The 20641-nt window shown below is 46.0% G+C and overlaps 1 protein-coding gene and 1 long non-coding RNA gene across 2 annotated transcripts in view; one reads left to right on the top strand and one right to left on the bottom strand.

The window, feature by feature from the left end:
• Positions 1 to 370: 370 nt before the first annotated feature.
• The window catches only part of edem3 (ER degradation enhancer, mannosidase alpha-like 3), a 96891-nt gene continuing 76620 nt past the window's right edge, over positions 371 to 20641 (top strand). The window contains exon 1 of the mRNA XM_085982570.1: positions 371 to 804. Within this exon, the coding sequence (XP_085838696.1) occupies positions 665 to 804 (140 nt within the window). The 5' untranslated portion in view covers positions 371 to 664. The remainder of the gene's footprint in view (positions 805 to 20641) is intronic.
• On the bottom strand, positions 3459 to 19219 carry LOC147121972 (uncharacterized). The gene is made up of 2 exons (XR_015077657.1): positions 18641 to 19219; positions 3459 to 3587 (listed from the first exon to the last, which is right to left on the bottom strand). It is a non-coding gene; the product is annotated as an uncharacterized LOC147121972 (long non-coding RNA).

Raw genomic sequence — 20641 nt, 5'->3', positions numbered from 1 at the left:
ACTTAGTACTGCATGAAATAGTGCATTTACCCACTGAGCCATGAGGAATCAGGAAAAGTAACGAATCTCGATGTGTGTCTACCTATAACCACAACTCCATAGCTCTGACGGAATGTCATCGACCTGAAACGTTAACTCTGCTTCTCCCTCCACAGATGCTGCCTGACCTGCTGTGTATTTCCAGCATTTTCTGTTTTTATTTCAGATTTCCAGCATCCGCGGTATTTTGCTATTGGCATTCTCCAACCCTGCTCAGGAGCCAGCAGCTGCTGCGATGGTTGACCCTGCTCAGAGCCGCAGCCAATCAGCGGCCGTGAGAAGACAAAGTGACACGTTCCAACCCCGCGCGCCGGCAGTGACGTCCCGTGCAGAATGACGGGAACGCGGACCTGATTGACAGAGGCTCCAACCATACAGGAGGGCCGCTGGCCTGACGTCTCCCTGCGGCTCAGAGCCAATCAGCGGGCGATGTCTCGGCGCTGGGGAGGCGGGGACTGTGAAGTTGTCAACGTCAGTTGTACCGCGTCACCAAAAGATGGCGGCTTCCAGGAAGAGGTGGGATTGGGAGCTGGTGACATTACAGTAGTTACCAGTGAGTGAGTGTGTGAGTGAATGGGATGCTCCTGTAGTGTTTCTGCTCTCAGTGTGCGTGAGAGCCGGCCCGATGAGTGGTGCCCAAGGTGGTAGAGAGAGGTTCCCATCCTCTGCCTTGCTGAGGTGGATGCTGCTGCTGCTCCTCACTGTGTCCTGCCTTGTGCTGGGGATGGTGGGGGCGATGGAGAAAGAGGAGAAACGCCAACTCAGGTGAGTCGTTGTGGTCCTGTCACCTCCCCATGACGTGTCATTAACATGTACACAAGTGTATGCCTTCGATATGGGGTTAGTTCATAGCTAGAAGTTTTAAGTTTCATTTCATTAGATCTGTTCTGATCAAGAAGTGATGTTTGCCGGATGATTTTTTTTTCCTGTTAAGCGTGCTTTACGGTATATGTCTGTGGTAGAAGATTGTATCACTATAAATGAGTTTTGTTTAGTAATGAATCTGTTGGTTTTCCCAAATCTGATTTGAGAGCTGTCAGAAATTTCTTAAGGACTAGGGCAGAGACCACTATTTATATTGTTGTTTTCACACTCCTCATTCATAATAGTGCTGTCACTATTCACTGACAGCTGTAAGGCAGTACAACATTGAGCTGTAATGGATCAGTGTGTGGAAATTCGGAAATATTGTAATTGTAACAGGTAATTTGGGATTATGCAGCAAGAAAAGGAAATATTGTGTGCCAAGTATTACCAAATTATGTAGGGCTAATTCTTTTTAAAGAACATGGTGCTATTGGATAACCAAAATAACTTATGTAGTTCATACTGTGGTGGGAATGAATGACACTAACTGCCTGCTTTTTAAAAAAAAATCATGATTTAAAATGTTCCTGTTTTTGTAACTTAAAAAAAATAGTGAGTGGTTGATTGATATCATTCAAGCCAGCTCCTCAGTGGCAATAACATTTCCTAGTTAAGCAATACACATCTAAGAAGTTTATTGGAAGACTGCAAAATCTATGTGACATTGAACTTTCTAAATTCTGATTTTTGAGAAAAAGGATAATAAAAATACAGAAAACTGCCAACGCTTTTGGTAGATTTAAAATGATATATGTGAGAAAGCTATGTAGACTGAAGAAGGCAAATTTGTCACAAATTTGTATTAATTTGGGTTTCATAATTGGGCTGTTCACATTATGGTATAATACTGCTTGAAATCTACAGGGACAAATTGATGTCGACTGATATAAAATCATTACACTGAAGGCATAATTCCTTAGTAAAATTATGTTTTAACATTGTAAGTATGATTTAAGGAAGCAGTTTTAACATAACCAATTCAAATAATCTTTGTTATAATGAATGTCAATTAATGACTAATGGCAGGTGGAATTTAAAATGATTCACCCAGTCACATCTCAGATGACTGGTAACTTTTCTGAGTAAAATCATTTTTGTTGAAGAGGTATTGTCACTGTATTGGGGAGTTTAAATTAAATGTTCTTTTGTTAATTGTTCGAGTAAATTAGAACTACTGCAGATATTTTTCATTTTTTTTCCAGACAGGAAAAGACCAACTGGTCCATCTTGCCTGCCCCATATGTTTGTAATGCCTATGCATCACAGTACATACAGTCCCCATTTACCGGAGACATGTAATCTCCTGGGAGAGGTGAAAAATCAGATTAAAATTCAGGCCAATTAGGGGGAAAAATCAGAAAAATTCATCTCTGACCCTTTCAGACAATCGAAAGTAGTCCAGGAGACTACATTGACGCTGATTTATATTGCAGGGTACCTATCTCCTCGTACAAGGTGATTTCCGTCCCAGCCAGAAACAGGTTCACCTCTCTCTTTAAGGCATGCAGCAAATCTGCATTCATTGCATGAGCTGGCAGCCCGTTCCACAGGTCTGCTATTATCTGGGAAAGGAATAACCGCCTAACATCCGTCCTAGTTCTGGCCTTGCATAACTTGTAAACATGACCCTTGGGCCTCCCTAACCTACCCATTTGGAAATAATTGGTCCATGTAAACACAGTCATTCCTTCACTATTTTATAAACCTTGATCAGATCGCCCCCGGGTCTACGTTTCTCTAAAGTATACAGACCCAGTTCTGGGTAGTTAAAGTTTTTAACTTGGGAATCAATCGTGTGGCCGTCCTCTCCACCCTTTCCAAAGCCTCAATATCCCCTACCATGTGTGGACATCAAAACTGGACACTGTATTCCAACTGAAGCCCAACCAAGGCCTTGTACAAGAACAGAATGGTATGCTTTGTTCTGTAGTGAATTGTCCTGTGACTAGAATTTAGGGCCTAGAAATTTGAACCTTTAGTGCCGGCCATTAAGGCTGATTTTAAAGAAAAAATGGCAGCCGCCTCCTTCCGGCGCGGAACACGGCGGCTACCATATTGGGCAAGTCGGAAGTGCTGCTGTTGCCTGCGCTTGCCGCAGGTATTTTAATTACCAGGAGCGTGACGTCAATTTTTACGCTTAGCAATTTTGGCGTTGCTGCTCCTCTTACCGCTCGTTCCAAAGCACGCCCATGCGTGCAGCAGTTAACAGCGCGTAGAGTCGGGAGAAAGCGGCAGCGAGCTATGAACCGTACAGTAAACAGTTGCTGAGATAACTGGTAACTATGGAGAGCTCAGACTATGTAATTGGAGTGAAAACTGCTTCCAATGAGATGCATCAAATCTCCCCCCTGGTCAGTCAAACATATTCTCGCCAAAAGTTCTTCAAAAGTCTGTTGTTAAAAATTTAATTGAACTCTCTGTACGATTTACACCAGCAAACTCGTGACCAAGAGGATCATGTTTCACTTTTTAAAAATTTATTTCAATTCATATTGACCGTGCTACTTTTAAATAAGTTACACCCAAATAACTGACTTCAATTGTCTTTAAGTTTATTGCAAAAATTCTTTAATATGATCCAGATCGAGCTGGATTATTTTTCGTTGTTGCTTAATTACGTTTATTTTTTTGATCTTTTCATCAAGATCCAGTTTTACATCAAGAAAATGGTGATGAACCTGCTAAACAAAGAAATATTAAGATTTATTAAGGGTTTATTGTTCTTATTGAAAATATATACATAGGTGCTTATATAATATACAGTTCCTATACAACCATAATCCTAAAATAAGCTTGGAAGAACAGTTTGGAATTTCCATACTCCATGTCTTGTGATCATTGCCCTATTTTAACAAATTTAGCAAGTGGCCAATACTCACTGGCTATGTTCCCTGCAATTTTTTTGGTTCTGCACGGCCAGTTCAAAATACCGCGCATGCGCGGTTTTTACATTGAAATGCCGGCAAGCCGGCTGCGTGGGTTCCCTGGAGCAGTGCATGGCCCCGCACCTTACAGGGAACACTGCTCACTGGTATCTCATGCATCCTTGCCACTTTAGCAACATCTCTCTTCCATATAGTGGCGTTACTTCCTTTTATATTGCACTCAGTCTATTATGTTTTCTGTGTTCGGCTTATATTTTGGGCATAATCTCAGGATTTCTCATGCAACAGTTTAAGGACATCTATGCCACAGTCTTGAAAATGTACTGTTAATAAAGTGATTGCCCTAGAACGCCGCATCGATCTTTTAGACGCAAACTTCAGCCTCCTGCTAATGTTATCATCGGAAAGAACGCGTTGCACGGGAGCTTCTGCGCTGCGCTCATTTAAATCGGCAGGCAGCATCAAAATACCGGTGCTGCCTGCGCTCTTTTTGCAGGCAGCCGTTAACCTTGGCTTGTGGTGGCTCTAACGTTCCTTTAAGCTGCGCAGCCATGCAGCGCTCCAGGGGACCCATGCAGCTGGCTTTTCAATGCAAAAACTGTGCATGCGCGGTATTTTGAAAGGGCCTTGCAGCCACTTAAAAGGGGCGCGCCGCACCAAAAAAAATTACAGGGAACATTGGGTGGCACTGCCTGATTTTGGGCTTAATCGAATTTCTAGGCCTAGAACTCTATTTGCTTTAGCTATGGCTTCACAGCATTGGTCATGAACCTTTTACGAGTGATGCATGATAACACCCAGATCTTTTTCTTTCATCACTGGCTTAAATTCTGTTCCGTGTAGAGTGTATGCATATTTAATATTCGATCTGCCCACGTGCCTAGTTAAACATGATTTGCCACACACTGGCCCATTCTCCCAACACATTGAGATCTGCTTATAGTAGTTGAGCATCCTCTACAGTCCTCACACAGCTTGGTTTCGTCTGCAAACTTGCATATCATTCCTACAACATGCACATGTAGGTCATTGATGAAGATAGTAAAGAGCAAAAGTCCTAACACCAATCTGTGTGGGACATCACTGGTTTTATATCTGCTGTTGCTGATTTTAGATACCGCGATCATATGATGTTGTAGCTCACTATTAATGCTTATGCCCAGTTCTATCTGGGTTTCGTGACTCTTGTTTGCCCATGAAAGAATCCATAGCCATTTTTAGGAGTTTTCTGATATTTTGCGTCTACCCTCTCCCTCGCCCAGATTCAGACAAGGTTTTCAATCTTTGATAAAGTTGCTGTAGGATTATTTATCTGAAACCAAATTTACTGATTTAACTGGATGTGGTATGAATTCCTGTGGGTAAAGACTCCATACTTGTCGCCAGTCCCTCATTTTCAGGGCTATAGGGTTTGATGATTTAACCATTAATTTCTGTCTCAAGCTTTCAGTGAAAGAAATTTACCTGCAACAAAAAGAAATCACATTTTAAGCAAGGACTGTTTTAAAGATCTTTCATTTTTTGTAATGGAAAATCAGGAAATGCATAGTTAATATATACACGTGTATATATACAAGAGTCCAGCCTCTTGTGCTTTGCAGTTGGTTTCTGGCTCGGTAATTGACAGGAAGCAGAGCTGATGAGTGGCTGCTGGTAATGTATTTGCCGGTAATATAATGCACATTGACTAATCAAAGTCAGGCTACAGAAAATGAAATGTATTGTACTTTTAAATGGGGACTAAAACATTTTTGGAACCTTTCCCAGAAAAAGTTAACTATGGGGCACTTTTGAGTTTGCAATTGGTGTATGACTGCAGGGATCTAAATCTTTTTGCTAAGTGAATGTGGACAAGATGAAGAGGTAGTTTGTTGCAGGGCGCACACCACCAATTTCCCCATCCTAGTCTGTTACATTGTGCTGAACTATTCATCCTTATGGATTGCTGCTTTATTTTGGGACTGAGGGCAGATTCCAAGTTACATGCTCTGAAACAGGATCCTTCCGCAATCAATCCAAAATACCTCACGGTATTGTGCTAACCTGTTTTGATTGCGTTTCAATATGGAGCGCATTAATTTTTGCATGAAATGCGTCCATGCCATATATAAAAATAGATCTGTTTAGTTCATAGTCCACTAACTAATAAGTGGCACTTTCCTGTTGAAAATAGATGGAGAATGCCTGGAAAATTAGATAGTGTACCCTAGATGATGCAATGACATTTTAGTGTGGCTTCGTTCTTTGTCAATGGACAAAGGGAGGTGTTCTGAAATTACTTTTGTAGTCAAATGTTTTACTGATGTGCTTAATTGTGTAATGGGAGCTGAAGCTTATTTCCTGTGATGTTACCATAAATATTTGTTAAGATGGTGAACACAGAGTTGGGAAACTTACTGTTTTTAGTCTTGGCTTTCTCAGAGTTCAGAGGGGCTAAATGTTGAAATTGTTATGGCAGATAAACTCCAAGAGCAGATGGCCAAAAGCACAAATGAATGATGTCAACCATGAGTGATTTTATTGGCTGTAAATTCTTAGTTCCGGATGTGTATTCTATTGCTGCAACAGATGTGATTAGCAACATTTGTTATTGCCTACCTCAATCTGTGTTTGTTGCTTTTGGCCAAAGTTACAAATAAAAGGAGGTGGTGTAATGTGTGAATGAAGTGGTTAAAAATGAAAAAAGCTCCTAAAAGCAATATAAGCCTGTTAAAGAAGCAAATGTTGGAATGTGTAGTTTACAAAAAACCTGTTACTTTTGTGCAAAATGTCTCCCAATAGTGGCACAAACTGCAGTTCTGTACCAATCATATCTTGTAAATTTTTGGTAAATGGCATGCCTATTTACCAATTCATAGTGTTATTTAATATATCTGAAGGATTCCCTAGCAAAGTGTGTGAACAAGTGGAATAGAGTAATAAAGGAAGCAAAGAATGAACTTGCATTTATATAGTGCCTCCCACTTCCTCACTCTGTCCCAAAGCGCTTCACAGCCAAGGAACTACTTTTGAATTACAGGAAAATTGCAGCAGTCAATTTGTGTGCAGCAAGGTCCCACAAACAGCAGCCAGATAATGTCCAATTAATCTGGTGTTTCGGAAAGTGATGATTGAGGGAGAGATGTTGGCCAGCAGATTGGGAGAGCACCCCTGCTCCTCTTCAGATAGTGCCATGGGATTCTGTACATCCACTTAAATAGAGCAATCTCATCCCAGCTAGCTAATGACAGTGAAATGTCTTTTTTGCATACATTAAATTTTGAGGACATTTGTATTTACAGTATTTCATGAGGAGGAGTGAAGGGTTGACATAATGGATGTGGCAAACTAGATGCAAACATGAGTTATGTTTATGAACTAAGGACATTTTAAACACAAGTTTTTTAAAAATTTGTTTATGGGATGTGAGCGTCACTGGCAAGGCCAGCATTTATTGCCCATCCCTAATAGCCCTCGAGAAGGTGGTGGTGAGCCGCCTTCTTGAACCGCAATAGTCTGTGTGGTGAAGGTACTCCCACAGTGCTGTTAGGTAGGGAGTTCCAGGATTTTGACCCAGTGACGATGAAGGATTGGCGATATACCTCTAAGTCAGGATGGTGTGTGACTTGGAGGGGAACTTGGAGGTGATGGTGTTCCCATGTGCCTGCTGCCCTTGTCCTAGGTGGAAGAGGTCGTGGGTTTGGGAGGTGCTGCTGAAGAAACCTTGGTGAGTTGCTGCAGTGCATCTTGTAGATGGTACACACTGCAGCCATGGTATGCTGGTGGTGGAGGGAGTGAATGTCCAGTGTGGTGGATGGGGTGCCAATCAAGCGGGCTGCTTTGTCTTGGATGGTGTCGAGCTTCTTTAGTGTTGTTGGAGCTGCACTCATCCAGCCAAGTGGAGAGTATTCCATCACAATCCTTACTTGTGCCTTGTAGATGATGGAAAGGCTTTGGGGAGTCAGGAGGTGAGACACTCATCGCAGAATACCTAGCCTCTGACCTGCTCTTGTTGCCACAGTATTTATGTGGCTGGTCCAGTTAAGTATCTGGTCAATGGTGACCCCCCAGGATGTTGATGGTGGGGGATTCAGTGATGGTAATGTTGTTGAATGTCAAGGGGTGATGGTTAGACTCTCACCTGTTGGAGATAGTCATTGCCTGACACTTGTGTGGCGTGAGTGTTACCTGCCACTTATCAACCCAAGCCTGAACGTCGTCCAGGTCTTGTTGTACGCGAACATGGACTGCTTCATCTGAGGAGTTGTGAATGGCACTGAACACTGTGCAGTCATCAGCGACCATCCCCATTTCTGACTTTATGTTGGAGGGAAGGTTATTGATGAAGCAGCTGAAGATGGTTGGGCCTAGGACACTGCCCTGAGGAACTCCTGCAGCGATGTCCTGGGGCTGTGATGATTGACCTTCAACCACCACAACCATCTTCCTTTGTGCTAGGTATGACTCCAGCCAGTGGAGAGTTTCCCCCCTGATTCCCATTGACTTCAGTTTTACTAGGGCTCCTTGATGCCACACTTGGTCAAATGCTGCCTTGATGTCAAGGGCAGTCACTCTCGCCTCACCTCTGGAATTCAGCTCTTTTGTCCATGTGAGTTAGTGATTTATGAAATGTTAATTTCTTTGAAAGATTCATAGAGCAAATGGACTGAATCTTGATTCAGTGGGGAAATGGGTGGAAACTTAGAGGTAAAGCTAATCATAGATTAGATACCTGGGATGGCAGGAATGACGTATGAAGAGAGATTGGGTCGATTCGGCTTATATTCGCTAGAGTTTAGAAGAATGAGAGGGGATCTCATTGAAACTTATAAAATTCTAACAGGACTAGACAGACTAGATGCAGGAAGAATGTTCCCGATGGCGGGGGAGTCCAGAACCAGGGGTCACAGTCTAAGGATAAGGGGTAAGCCATTTAGGACTGAGATGAGGAGGAATTTCTTCACCTAGAGAGTGGTGAACCTGTGGAATTCTCTACCACAGAAGGCAGTTGAGGCCAATTCATTAAATATATTCAAGAAGGAGTTAGATATATTTCTTAAGGCTAAAGGGATCAAGGGATATGGGGAGAAAGCAGGGACTGAATTTGGATGATCAGCCATGATCGCATTGAATGGCGGAGTAGGCTCGAGGGGCCGAATGGCCTACTCCTGCTCCTATCTTCTCTGTTTCTATAAATGTCCTGGTTGAAGATTAAGGGCAGACTGGTCTTTTACTGTTTAAACGTTCTTATTAAAGAAGGTAAGTCCCCAGGACTAGTTTGTTGCGCAAAGTACTCCACTCATATTAGGGTATAGTCGGAAGAATTTAAAAAAAACATTAGATTTGTGAACTGCAGAGAGACTTGAGGTCCAGGCCTTCCTCCCTGTTTGGATCCTTGGTGGCTCCATTGATGGTAATTGCTGCCATGCATTCCAGAGGGGGTACTTTAGAAACAATGGGGGTTGTGAATTGAGACTAATTGGGGTGTCGATCTGGAGCCACACAACTTTGGGAAGTCATGTTGCTCTGTTTCCCGAGCTGGTAGCATGGTTCTCTGGTCCTGCAACTCTGGATCACCTCTCAGGCTTATGAAGCTAGATGAAAAACTGATCAGGAATGGGACACAATAGCAAAATACTGCGGATGCTGGAAATCTGAAATAACAACAGAAAATGCTGGAAACACTCAGCAGGTCAGGCAGCATTTCTCCCTCCACGGATGCTGCCTGACCTGCTGAGTGTTTCCAGCATTTTCTGTGATTAGGAATGGAACTGTGGGTTATAAAGGTAAATACAGATACAAATACAGATATGGAACATAGTGGTTTTTCAGGTCCATAGCTAGGAAGGGCAGCCGGTTGGGGTTGTCTGGTTTAAGATGTGAAGTTGAATGAATATTCTGGAGTTTTGCTTGATTTGCCATTTTTGGGAGAGGGAAGGAGTGGTTCCTGGGAGAAGCTATGTAGAACCGTTGAACCTTTTCTCAGCAGTTGAATGGTTGGATGGGTACATTAATAGGACATGGACCGTGAAAGGAATGCGTTGAATGGCCTTTTCTCGGGAGGAGGAATTGAAGAGTTGCCACTGTTGAGTATTTCTAGCTGCTTTTACTCTTTTAACCAGATTTTTGTTCTTGTTTCAGAAGCATGACCTCCACGTCCAACTCTCTTCCCCTCTTTTACATGTGGTGTCAGCAGCTGGTTTTTGCAGATGGGCTGTGCTCTGTGGGGAACCAGAATGCAAATTATGGGACTGATTCTCTGCATACACTTTATTGAACCTGTTGTAGCAGATTCATAGCCCATATTTTCGTAGGTCACTGACGCTATTGATTTTCTGAACTTTGGTTCATTTTACTATGGGATGCAGCAGTTGGAGGGAGACCATGTGAATGCTGTTGGCAACATTCCTCAAGTGTAAAAGTGCCTTCTCGGGTGTTGAGCTTAGTAGCTTGGGTGCAAGCTTGAGACTAGACTGGGTACAGCATTGAAAAAATGAGGGAAGAATATACCCTGAAAAATAGGGGGGTTACATTAACTCACCAAAACTATTCATTTAAGCATATGTCCAGAACACTGAAACTCAAATTTTTCCAATATTACTCTGTATATTCGTCTTCTTAAACCCCTCTCCCCTGTCTCCTCCCCCCCCTCACATCCAGTAACAAGAGCGAGGAGCTCATGGACTTCTTTGTCACTAAGATTGAGACAATCCGATCAGCTGCCCTCCCTTCCCCTCGGCTACTGGGCCAAACTTCCTCGAAGGTTCCTCCCTGCCCTAGCCCTTGCATCTTTCTCCAGTTTCTCTCCGATCTCCCCATATGCCCTCTGAGCTCATCTTGTCCATGAGACCCACTTCCTGCTCACTCGACCCTAATCCCACTAAACTGCTGACCATCCAACTTCCCTTCCTGGCTCCCATGTTAGCTGATATTGTTAACGGTTCTCTCCTCGGGTACTGTCCCCCTCTCCTTTTAAATCTGCCGTAATCACCCCTTCGTCCTTGCAAACTACCACCCCATCTCCAACCTCACTTTCCTCTTCAAAGTCCTTGAACGTGTTGTCGCCTCCCAAATCCGTGCCCATCTATCCCCGAACTCCATTTTGAATCCTTCCAATCAGGTTTCTGCCCCGCCACATTACCGAAACGGCTCTTATCAGTCACAGATGACATCCTATGTGACTGTGACAACAGTAAATTATCCCTCCTCATCCTTCTTGACTGTCTGCAGCCTTTGACACTGTTGACCATTCCATCCTCCTACAAGGCCTCTCCACTGTCGTCCAGCTGGGTGGGATTGCACTCGCCTGGTTCCATTCTTATCTATCTAATCGTAGCCAGAGAATCACCAGCAATCGCTTCTCTTCCTGCTCCTGCATCATTACCTCTGGTGTCCCCCAAGGATCTATCCTTGGCCCCCTCCTATTGCTCATCTACATGCTGCCCCTCGGCAACATCATCCGAAAACACCGCGTCAGTTTCCACATGTACGCTGACAACACCTAGCTCTACCTCACTACCACTTCTCTCGACCCCTACACACTCTAAATTGTCAGACTGCTTGTCCAACATCCAGTACTGGATGAACAAAATTTTCCTTTAATTAAATATTGGGAAGACCGAAGCCATTGTCTTTGGTCCCTGCCACAAACTCCGTTCCCTAGCCACCAACTCCATCTCTCTTCCTGGCAACTATCTGAGGCTGAACCAGACTGTTCGCAACCTTGGTGTCATATTTGACCCCAAAATGAGCTTCCAACCACATATCCATGCCATCACTAAGAATGCCCATTTCCGCCTCTGGAACATTGCCCAACTCCACCCTTGCCTCAGCTCATCTGTTGCTGAAACCCTCATCCATGCCTTTGTTACCTCTACACTTGACTCTTCCAACACACTCCTGGCCGGCCTCCCACATTCTACCCTCCGTAAACTTGAGGTCTTCCAAAACTCTGCTACCCGTGTCCTAACTCGCACCAAGTCCCGTTCACCCATCACCCGTGCTCACTGACCTACATTTGCTCCTGGTTAAGCAACACCTCGATTTTAAAATTCTCATCCTTTTTTCCAAATCCCTCCATGGCCTTGCCCTTCCCTATCTCTGTAATCTCCTCTAGCTCCACAACCCGCCAAGATATCTGCAATAACAACAGAAAATGCTGGAAAAACTCAGCAGGTCAGGCAACATCCGTGGAGAGAAATTTGAGTTGACGTTTCGGGTTGAAACCCTTCTTCAAAACTGGAAAGAAAAGAAACTAGATCGAAGGCAGGGCTGCGATCGGACAAAAGAATAAAAGAAACAAAAGAAGTAAAAGAGATTAGAAGCTAGACGAGATGGTAATAGGCTGGGATTAGGTGTAAAGTGTACTGGCAGGGCAAAAGATAGCTGCCAGGTGTGAGAGAGAAACAAAAGGAAAGTGGGGGGGGGGGGGGGAAGGAGTGGAACAAATACAAGAGAAAATGAAATGGGGGCCGAGCTTATGATCTGAAATTGTTGAACTCGATATTGAGTCCGGAAGGCTGCAGACTGCCTAATCGAAAGATGAGGTGCTGTTCCTCGAGTTTACGTTGAGCTTCCGTGGAACAATACAAGAGGCCAAGGACGGTGAGGTCCGAGTGGGAATGGAGCGGTGAATTAAAATGACAGGCGACCGGAAGCTCGGGGTCACCCTTACGGACTGAACGGAGGTGTTCCGCAAAGCGGTCACCCAATCTGCGTTTGGTCTCCCCAATGTAGAGGAGACCGCATCGTGAGCAGCGAATACAGTATACTAGATTGCGAGAAGTACAAGTAAATCGCTGTTTCACCTGGAAGGGGTGTTTGGGGCCCTGGACAGTGGGAAGGGGGGAGGTATAGGGGCAGGTGTTACATCTCCTCCGCTTGCACGGGAAGGTGCCAGGCGAAGGGGAAGGGCTGTTTGGGGTGATAGAGGAGTGGACTAGGGTGTCTCGGAGGGAGCGGTCCCTGCGGAATGCTGAAAGGGGAGGGGAGGGGAAGATACGTTTGGTGGTGGGATCACTTTGGAGGTAGTGGAAATGCCGGAGGATGATCCGTTGAATGTGGAGGCTGGTGGGGTGAAAGGTGAGGACAAGGGGAACCCTATCGTGGTTCCGGGAGGGAGGGGCAGGGGTGAGGGCAGAAGTCAGAGTCATAGAGTTTTACAGCACAGAAAGAGGCCCTTCGGCCCATCGTGTCTGCGCCGCCCATCCATCCCTGTCCAGTCTAATCCCATTTTCCAGCATTTGGTCCATAGCCTTGTATGCAATGGCATTTCAAGTGCTCATCCAAATGCTTCTTGAATGTTGTGAGGGTTCCTGCCTCCACCACCCTTTCAGGCATTGAGTTCCACATTCCAACCACCCTCTGGGTGAAAAAGTTCCTCCTCAAATCCCCTCTAAATCTCCTGCCCCTTACCCTGAATCTATGCCCCCTTGTTATTGACCCCCCCACTAAGGGGAAAAGTTCCTCTTTATCTACCCTATCTATGCCCCTCATTATTTTGTACACCTCAATCAGGTCCCCCCTCAGCCTTCTCTGCTCCAAGGAAGAAAACTCCAGCCTGTCCAGCCTCTCTTCATAGCTGAGGCGCTCCATCCCAGGTAACATCCTGGTGAATCTTCTCTGCACCCTCTCCAAAGCAATCACATCCTTCCTATAGTGAGGCGACCAGAACTGCACACAGTACTCCAGCTGTGGCCTCACCAGCGTTTTGTACAGCTCCATCATAACCTCCCTGCTCTTATATTCTATGCCTCGGCTAATGAAGGCAAGTATCCCATATGCCTTTTTAACCACCTTATCTACCTGCTCCGCTGCCTTCAGGGATCTATGTACATGTACACCAAGGTCCCTCTGACCCTCTGTACTTCCTAGGGTCCTATAAGCAGCTGCTCCCAGTCCACTTTGGCCAGATCCTGCCTTATCATATTAAAATCGGCCTTCCCCCAATTTAGAACCCTTATTTCCGGGCCGTCTTTGTCTTTTTCCATGACCACCTTAAATCTCACCGAATTATGGTCACTGTCACCAAAATGCTCTCCTACTGACACTTCCACCACTTGCCCGGCTACATTCCCCAGAATTAGGTCCAGTACCGCCCCCTCTCTTGTAGGACTTTCTACATGTTGGCTCAAAAAGCTCTCCTGGATGCACTTTAAGAATTCTGCACCCTCTAAGCCTTTCACACTCTGACTGTCCCAATTTATATTGGGGAAATTGAAATCCCCCACTATTATTACCCTATTATTTTCGCACTTCTCGGAGATTTGCCTACATATCTGTTCCTCTATCTCCCCCTGACTGTTTGGGGGCCTATAGTACACTCCCAGCAAAGTGCTTGCCCTCTTTTTGTTTTTAAGTTCTACCCATATGGCCTCATTAGAGGAACCCGCTAATATATCATCCCTCCTTACAGCAGTAATTGACTCCTTAATTAATATTGCAACACCCCCTCCCCTTTTACACCCCCCTCTGTCTCGCCTGAAGATTCTATACCCCGGAATATTGAGCTGCCAGTCCTGACCCTCCCTCAACCATGTCTCCGTGATAGCAACAATATCGTACTCCCATGTGTTCAACAACAACTTCAGTTCATCCACCTTATTTGCAAGACTCCTTGCATTAAAATAAATGCCTTCCAGCCCTGCCATATTCTCTTTTGCCTTCACATATTTGCTCTGCCTTCCCAGCTGACTTGTTTTTCCCTCTGTATTTGGCCGTAAATCACCCCCTACTATAGCTCCACTCTGTACCCCAACCCCCTGCCAAGTTAGTTTAAACCCTCCCCAGCAGTGCTAGCAAACCTCCCCGCAAGGATATTGGTTCCCCCCTAGTTCAGGTGTAAACCGTCCGACTTGTACAAGTCCCACCTTTCCCAGAAGCAGACCCAGTGATCCAGGAAACTAAAGCCCTCCCCCCGCACCATCCCTTTAGCCACGCATTCATCTGTTCTATCTTCCTATTCCTATACCCACTAGCACGTGGCACCGGGAGTAATCCAGAGATTACAACCTTTGAGGTCCTGCTCTTTAATCCTTCACCTAGCTCCCTAAATTCTTGCTGCAGGACCTCATCCCTCTTTTTACCTATGTCGTTGGTACCAATGTGGACCACGACCTCTGGCTGTTCACCCTCCCCCTCCAGAATGCCCTGCAGCCGCTCAGTGATATCCTTGACCCTGGCACCAGGGAGGCAACAAACCATCCTGGATTCACGTCTACGGCCACAGAAACGCCTATCTGTTCCCCTTACTATAGAATCCCCTACCACTATTGCTCTCCCACTCTTTTTCCCCCCTTCCTGGGCAGCAGGAGCACCCCCAGTGCCAGGAAGTTGGCTGCTGCTGCCTTCCCCTGGTGAGTCATCCCCCTCAACAGTATCCAAAGCGGTATACTTGTTTGAGAGGGGAATGGTCACAGGGGTCTCCTGCACTACCTGCCTGCTTCTATTGCTCCGCCTGGTGGTCACCCATTTCCTGTCTTCCTGTGCAGCCCTTCCCTGCGGTGTGACCAACTCACTAAACGTGCTATCCACGACCCTCTCAGCATCGTGAATGCTCAACAACCCATCCACCCGCAGCTCCAGCGCCTCAATGCGGTCTGCTAGTAGCTGCAGATGGATGCATCTCTGGCACACGTGGTCACCAGGGGCACCGGGGTCCCTGAATTCCCACATAGAGCAAGAGGAGCATATCACGGGGCTGGGCTCACCTGGCATGACCTTCCCTTTAATTAATTTAAATTAATTTACTATCCCAATTAAAGATATCTCTAAGGCGCTTGTATAGTCTACCAACAGTCCCTGCTACACCAGAAAAGACCCTAGTAACTATAAACTACAGAGTTAAAGTTTAAAAAAGAGAAATACTCAAGTGCGGGAGATGGAACTGACACGGTCGAGGGCAGTGTCAACCACAGTAGAGGGGAATCCTCGGTTGCGGAAAAAGGAAGACATGTCTGAAGCACTGGTGTGGAAGGTGGCGTCGTCGGAGCAGATACGGCGGAGGCGGAGAAACTGGGAGAATGGAATAGAGTCCTTACAGGAAGCGGGGTGGGAGGAAGTGTAGTCCAGGTAGCTGTGGGAGTCAGTGGGCTTGTAGTGAATATTGGTCGATAACCTATCCCCAGAGATGGAGACGGAGAAGTCGAGGAAGGGAAGAGTCTGAGATGGACCATGTGAAGGTGAGGGAAGGGTGGAAATTGGAGGCAAAGTGAATGAAATTGTCAAGTTCGGGGCGAGAGCAGGAAACGGCACCGATACAGTCATCAATGTATCGGAAAAAGAGGTGAGGGAGGGGACCCGAGTAGGACTGGAACAAAGATTGTTCCACATAGCCCACGAAAAGGCAGGCATAGCTAGGACCCATGGCAACACCTTTGATTTGGAGGAAATGAGTGGAGTTAAAGGAGAAGTTGTTCAATGTGAGAACAAGTTCAGCCAGGCGGAGGAGGGTCGTGGTGGATGGGGACTGGTCGGGCCTCTGTTCAAGGAAGAAGCGGAGCGCCCTCAGGCCGTCTGGGTGGGGGATGGAGGTGTAGAGGGATTGTACGTCCATAGTGAAAAGGAAGCGGTTGGGGCCAGGAAACTGGAAACTGTTAGTGGCGGAGGGCGTCCGAAGAGTCGCGGATGTAGGTGGGAAGAGACTGGACAAGGGGAGAAAAGATAGAGTCAAGATAGGAAGAGATAAGTTCTGTGGGGCAAGAACAGGCTGAAACGATGGGTCTACCAGGGCAGTCCTGTTTGTGGATCTTGGGAAGGAGGTAGAAGCGGGCTGTGCGGGGTTGGGGAACTATGAGGTTGGTGGCAGCAGGGGGAAGTTCTCCAGAGGAGATGAGGTCAGTGACAGTCTTGGAAATGGTGGTTTGATGTTCGGTAGTGGGGTCATGGTCCAGGTGGAGGTAGGAGGAGGTGTCGGAGAGTTGGCGTTCAGCTTCCGCTAGGTAGAGGTCAGTTCGCCAAACAACAACAGCACCACCCTTGTCAGTGGGTTTAATGACAATGTCAGGGTTGGATCTAAGAGAATGGAGTGCTGCAAGTTCAGAGGGAGGTAGGTTGGAGTGAGTGAGGGGAGCAGAGAAATGGAGACGGCCGATGTCACGGCGGCAGTTAGCGATGAAAAGATCTAGAGAGGGTAAGAGGCCAGGGGGAGGGGTCCAGGTAGAACGGGAATTCTGCAAGCGGGAGAAAGGGTCAGTTGTGCGGGGGGAAGACTCCTGGCCAGTGAAGTGGGCACGGAGATGAAGGCGGCGGAAAAAGAGCTCAACATCGTGCCGAGCTCGAAATTCATTGAGATGGGGGCGTAAGGGGATGAAGCTCAGGCCTTTGCTGAGGACTGATCGTTCAGGGTCAGAGAGGGGAAGGTCAGAGGGGATAGTGAAAACGCGGCAGGGGGTGGGATTGGGAGAAGGGGGGTCAGAGGAAAGTGAAGGGGAAGAAGGTTCCGGAGGGGCGTTGGTGTCCAAGAGTTGATGAAGCTTGCGATCCTTGACATCGGAAAGGAAGAAGAAAAGTTTTTTGTTGAAGCGTCGGATGAGTCGAAGGATGAAATGGAGCTGTGGACCCGGACAGCTTTGAGATAGAGTGCGCCGGTGTTGCTGAAGAGAGAAGTCAAGTGTGTTCATGTGGCGCCGCATGGCGTTGAGCGTGGATCTCAGGATGCGGCGAGAGCAGTAGTTCGAGGAACGATGAATATCTTGGAGATATTTGTAATCCTGGGTGGATCCGAAGCACGAAGGGTGGAAGTTTAGTTGGAATCCACGTGGAGTAAGTCGGAACCGGAGACAGTTGCTGAGGAAAATGATGTGGCTGTGAAACCGAGTCTTGGCAGATACCTGATCAAACACGAGAAGGGAAACTGAAAGTAATGAAGATGAACAAGGTTGAAGAGCCAAACGGAGATCCCGTCGAAGAGAAGAGCAGAACTTCTTCAAGGTAGGCATTCCTAGAAGAGGTGTGGCAGTGAACCAAACACTAGTACGATAGCAAAATACTGCAGATGTTGGAAATCCGAAATAACAACAGAAAATGCTGGAAAAACTCAGCAGGTCAGGCAACATCCGTGGAGAGAAATTTGAGTTGACGTTTCGGGTTGAAACCCTTCTTCAAAACTGGAAAGAAAAGAAACTAGATCGAAGGCAGGGCTGCGATCGGACAAAAGAATAAAAGAAACAAAAGAAGTAAAAGATTAGAAGCTAGACGAGATGGTAATAGGCTGGGATTAGGTGTAAAGTGTACTGGCAGGGCAAAAGATAGCTGCCAGGTGTGAGAGAGAAACAAAAGGAAAGTGGGGGGGGGGGGGAAAGGAGTGGAACAAATACAAGAGAAAATGAAACGGGGGCCGAGCTTATGATCTGAAATTGTTGAACTCGATATTGAGTCCGGAAGGCTGCAGACTGCCTAATCGGAAGATGAGGTGCTGTTCCTCGAGTTTACGTTGATTCTAATTCTGCCCTCTTGGGCATCCCCGATTTTAGTCGCTCCACCATTTGTGGCTATGCTTTCAGCTGCCAAGGCCCTAAGCTCTGGAATTCCCTCCCTAAACCTCTCCGCCTCTCTTTCCTCCTTTAAGACGCTCCTTAAAACCTTCCTCTTTGACCAAGCTTTTGGTTGTCTGGCCTAAATATCTCCTTATGTGGCTTGGTGTAAAATTTTGTCAAATTCTGTTTGATAATGCTCCTGTGAAGCACTTTGGGACGTTTTACTAAATTAAAGGTGTTAATCAAATATTCATAACAACTTGTATTTATATAAGAAACACAATTTTTTTTGTAAAAATCTGCTTCTTTGACAATGTAAATCATTTAACAAGAAATGACTGGTTCTGTTTCATCATGCAGCTGCTAATGAGATGCTAATAGATTCTTACTACTTACCAGATCATATCAGTTTTTAATGCAAACAATACACGATTGCTGACGTGTTCATTTCAGTGGGTAGTTGCGTGTTTTCGAAACCATTTAAAATGTAACTTTGTGAAACCTGCCTGTTCAGTAAATGTATTGTCGCATCAAGCAAAAAAGTAGTTGGCTCGAAGGTTCCCCCGTTTCGTCCCCTTCAGACATTTATTTTCTCTCCTTCTTGAGGCTTACAATGCACCTGGCTGAGAGGCTGGCAGATTGCACCTTGACCACTCCGTCCCCTTTCCTCTTGCCAGTTTTCTCCCCTTCCCTGAATTGCATTCTTCCCTCCCCTCCCCTCTGCCAAGATAATTGTTCTATCGGCCAGGGGGCGGGGGTCTCGAGTGGTCCGCGAGAGGATGTCAGGGGGTGCGTCATAAATAACTGCCGGGATTTTAAAAAAAATGAAAAATACACTGGCGCGTGAAGGTGAGATCCAGCTGAGCAGACTGGCGGCCCCGGCCCTTTGTGCCGCTGCGCCCAGGCCCCCCGCTCGCCGAGAAGGGGGAGAGAGACTCGAGCCCTCTGCCCTCCTCCCGCCAGTTCCCGCTGTGTATAACGGGCGGACTGGCCGCTCGCTGGTCCAAGAAGTTGCAGTACCGCCGAAACCACCTCCCTGTCCAACCGATTCGACATCTCGGAATCACGCCGGACTGCGCCCTTAACTTATCCCGCGCACACGATATTGGAAACTCCCGGCTAGCCGACAGATTTTAGCGGGAGCGTTGACTCACACTGTAGCACAGTTAGTTACAAGGGTGCTGGCTTCCCTTTGGTGCCTAACCTAATTCATTCTTCACCTGCGAGCCTGTACCTTGAGTGTTTGCAATAACAACAGAAAATGCTGGAAACACTCAGCAGGCCAGGCAGCATCCGTGGAGAGAGAAACAGAGTTAATGTTTCAGGTCTGGGACCCTTCATCAGAACTGGGAAAGCTGGAACAAGTTTGAAGAGACAAACGGAAATCCTGTCTGAGAGAACAGCAGAACTGGGCTTTTTCCACATTTTTGTTTTAGTTATGAAAATATTGGAGATGGATGGATGGGGGGGGGGGGGAAGAGAAAAGGTCTGTTTGACTGACAATCAAGCAGAGAACCTGGACCGGTTGATGTGCTGGGAACAGTGGGTGAGGGAGTCAGGGGTTTTGGGGGAAAGAGGGAGACTGGGGGGGTCAGGTGATTGAGACTCATCTAGAGGGAAAGGAGGAGTGGGATGGGCATGGAGACCAGTATTTTCTGCAGTGCAGGGATAGCAACAGCAGCAGTAACATGGTGAGTGGGAGCAGCGCTTAGATAATTTTTATACAGAAAAAATACTTGTGTTGTGTTACAGGGGGTCTGTGGAATTTTTATAACACTGGAGGGGGGCCTCAGAAGCAAAAAGGTTGAGAACCCCTGCTGTAAGCAACAGGCACCCTCTGGCACCTTGCCTGAGCGACTGTTATTCGTATGTGAGCCTGGCCAGTGAATGTTGGTTGCATATTTGTTTGTGGGGGGATAAGCATCCCAATGGAGCCCAATTTATCATTTCCACTGTTGTTCAGCATCTTGTCTTAAAGATCTTGTTGCACTACTTGAAGAGAGGACAGTTCTCCCAGGTGTCCTGGATGAAATTCATCCCTTGACCAATACCACCAAAATACAGATTAACTGGTTGTTCCTGCCGTTGGTGTTTGTGGGACATTACTGGCGCAGAATGTTTGCCTATGTAATAAATAATCATTACATTCCAAAAGTAACTTACTGTATGAAGTAATTTGAGATATTTTGACGTGATAAAGTGCCATATACATTGACGGAATTCATTCATTCTTTTACATCTCAATTGAAGTTGAAATTTTTCTCATTTGAATGACTGAGTTTTGTAACATGTAATTGCGGAGTTTTGAATTCAATGGCATTGTGGTGAGGCCATAAAAAGAATGCGTTTAGAAGATGTTTGTTGTTATGCAGTTCACAAGATATTTATCATCACATT

Source organism: Somniosus microcephalus, chromosome 3 (genome assembly GCF_052327205.1).
Source record: "Somniosus microcephalus isolate GS21.2 chromosome 3, FLI_Smic_1.0, whole genome shotgun sequence".
NCBI classification, from domain to species: Eukaryota; Metazoa; Chordata; class Chondrichthyes; order Squaliformes; family Somniosidae; genus Somniosus; species Somniosus microcephalus.
The sequence above is the reverse complement of the archived record's forward strand: the minus strand, read 5'-3'. Positions and strand labels throughout refer to the sequence as shown.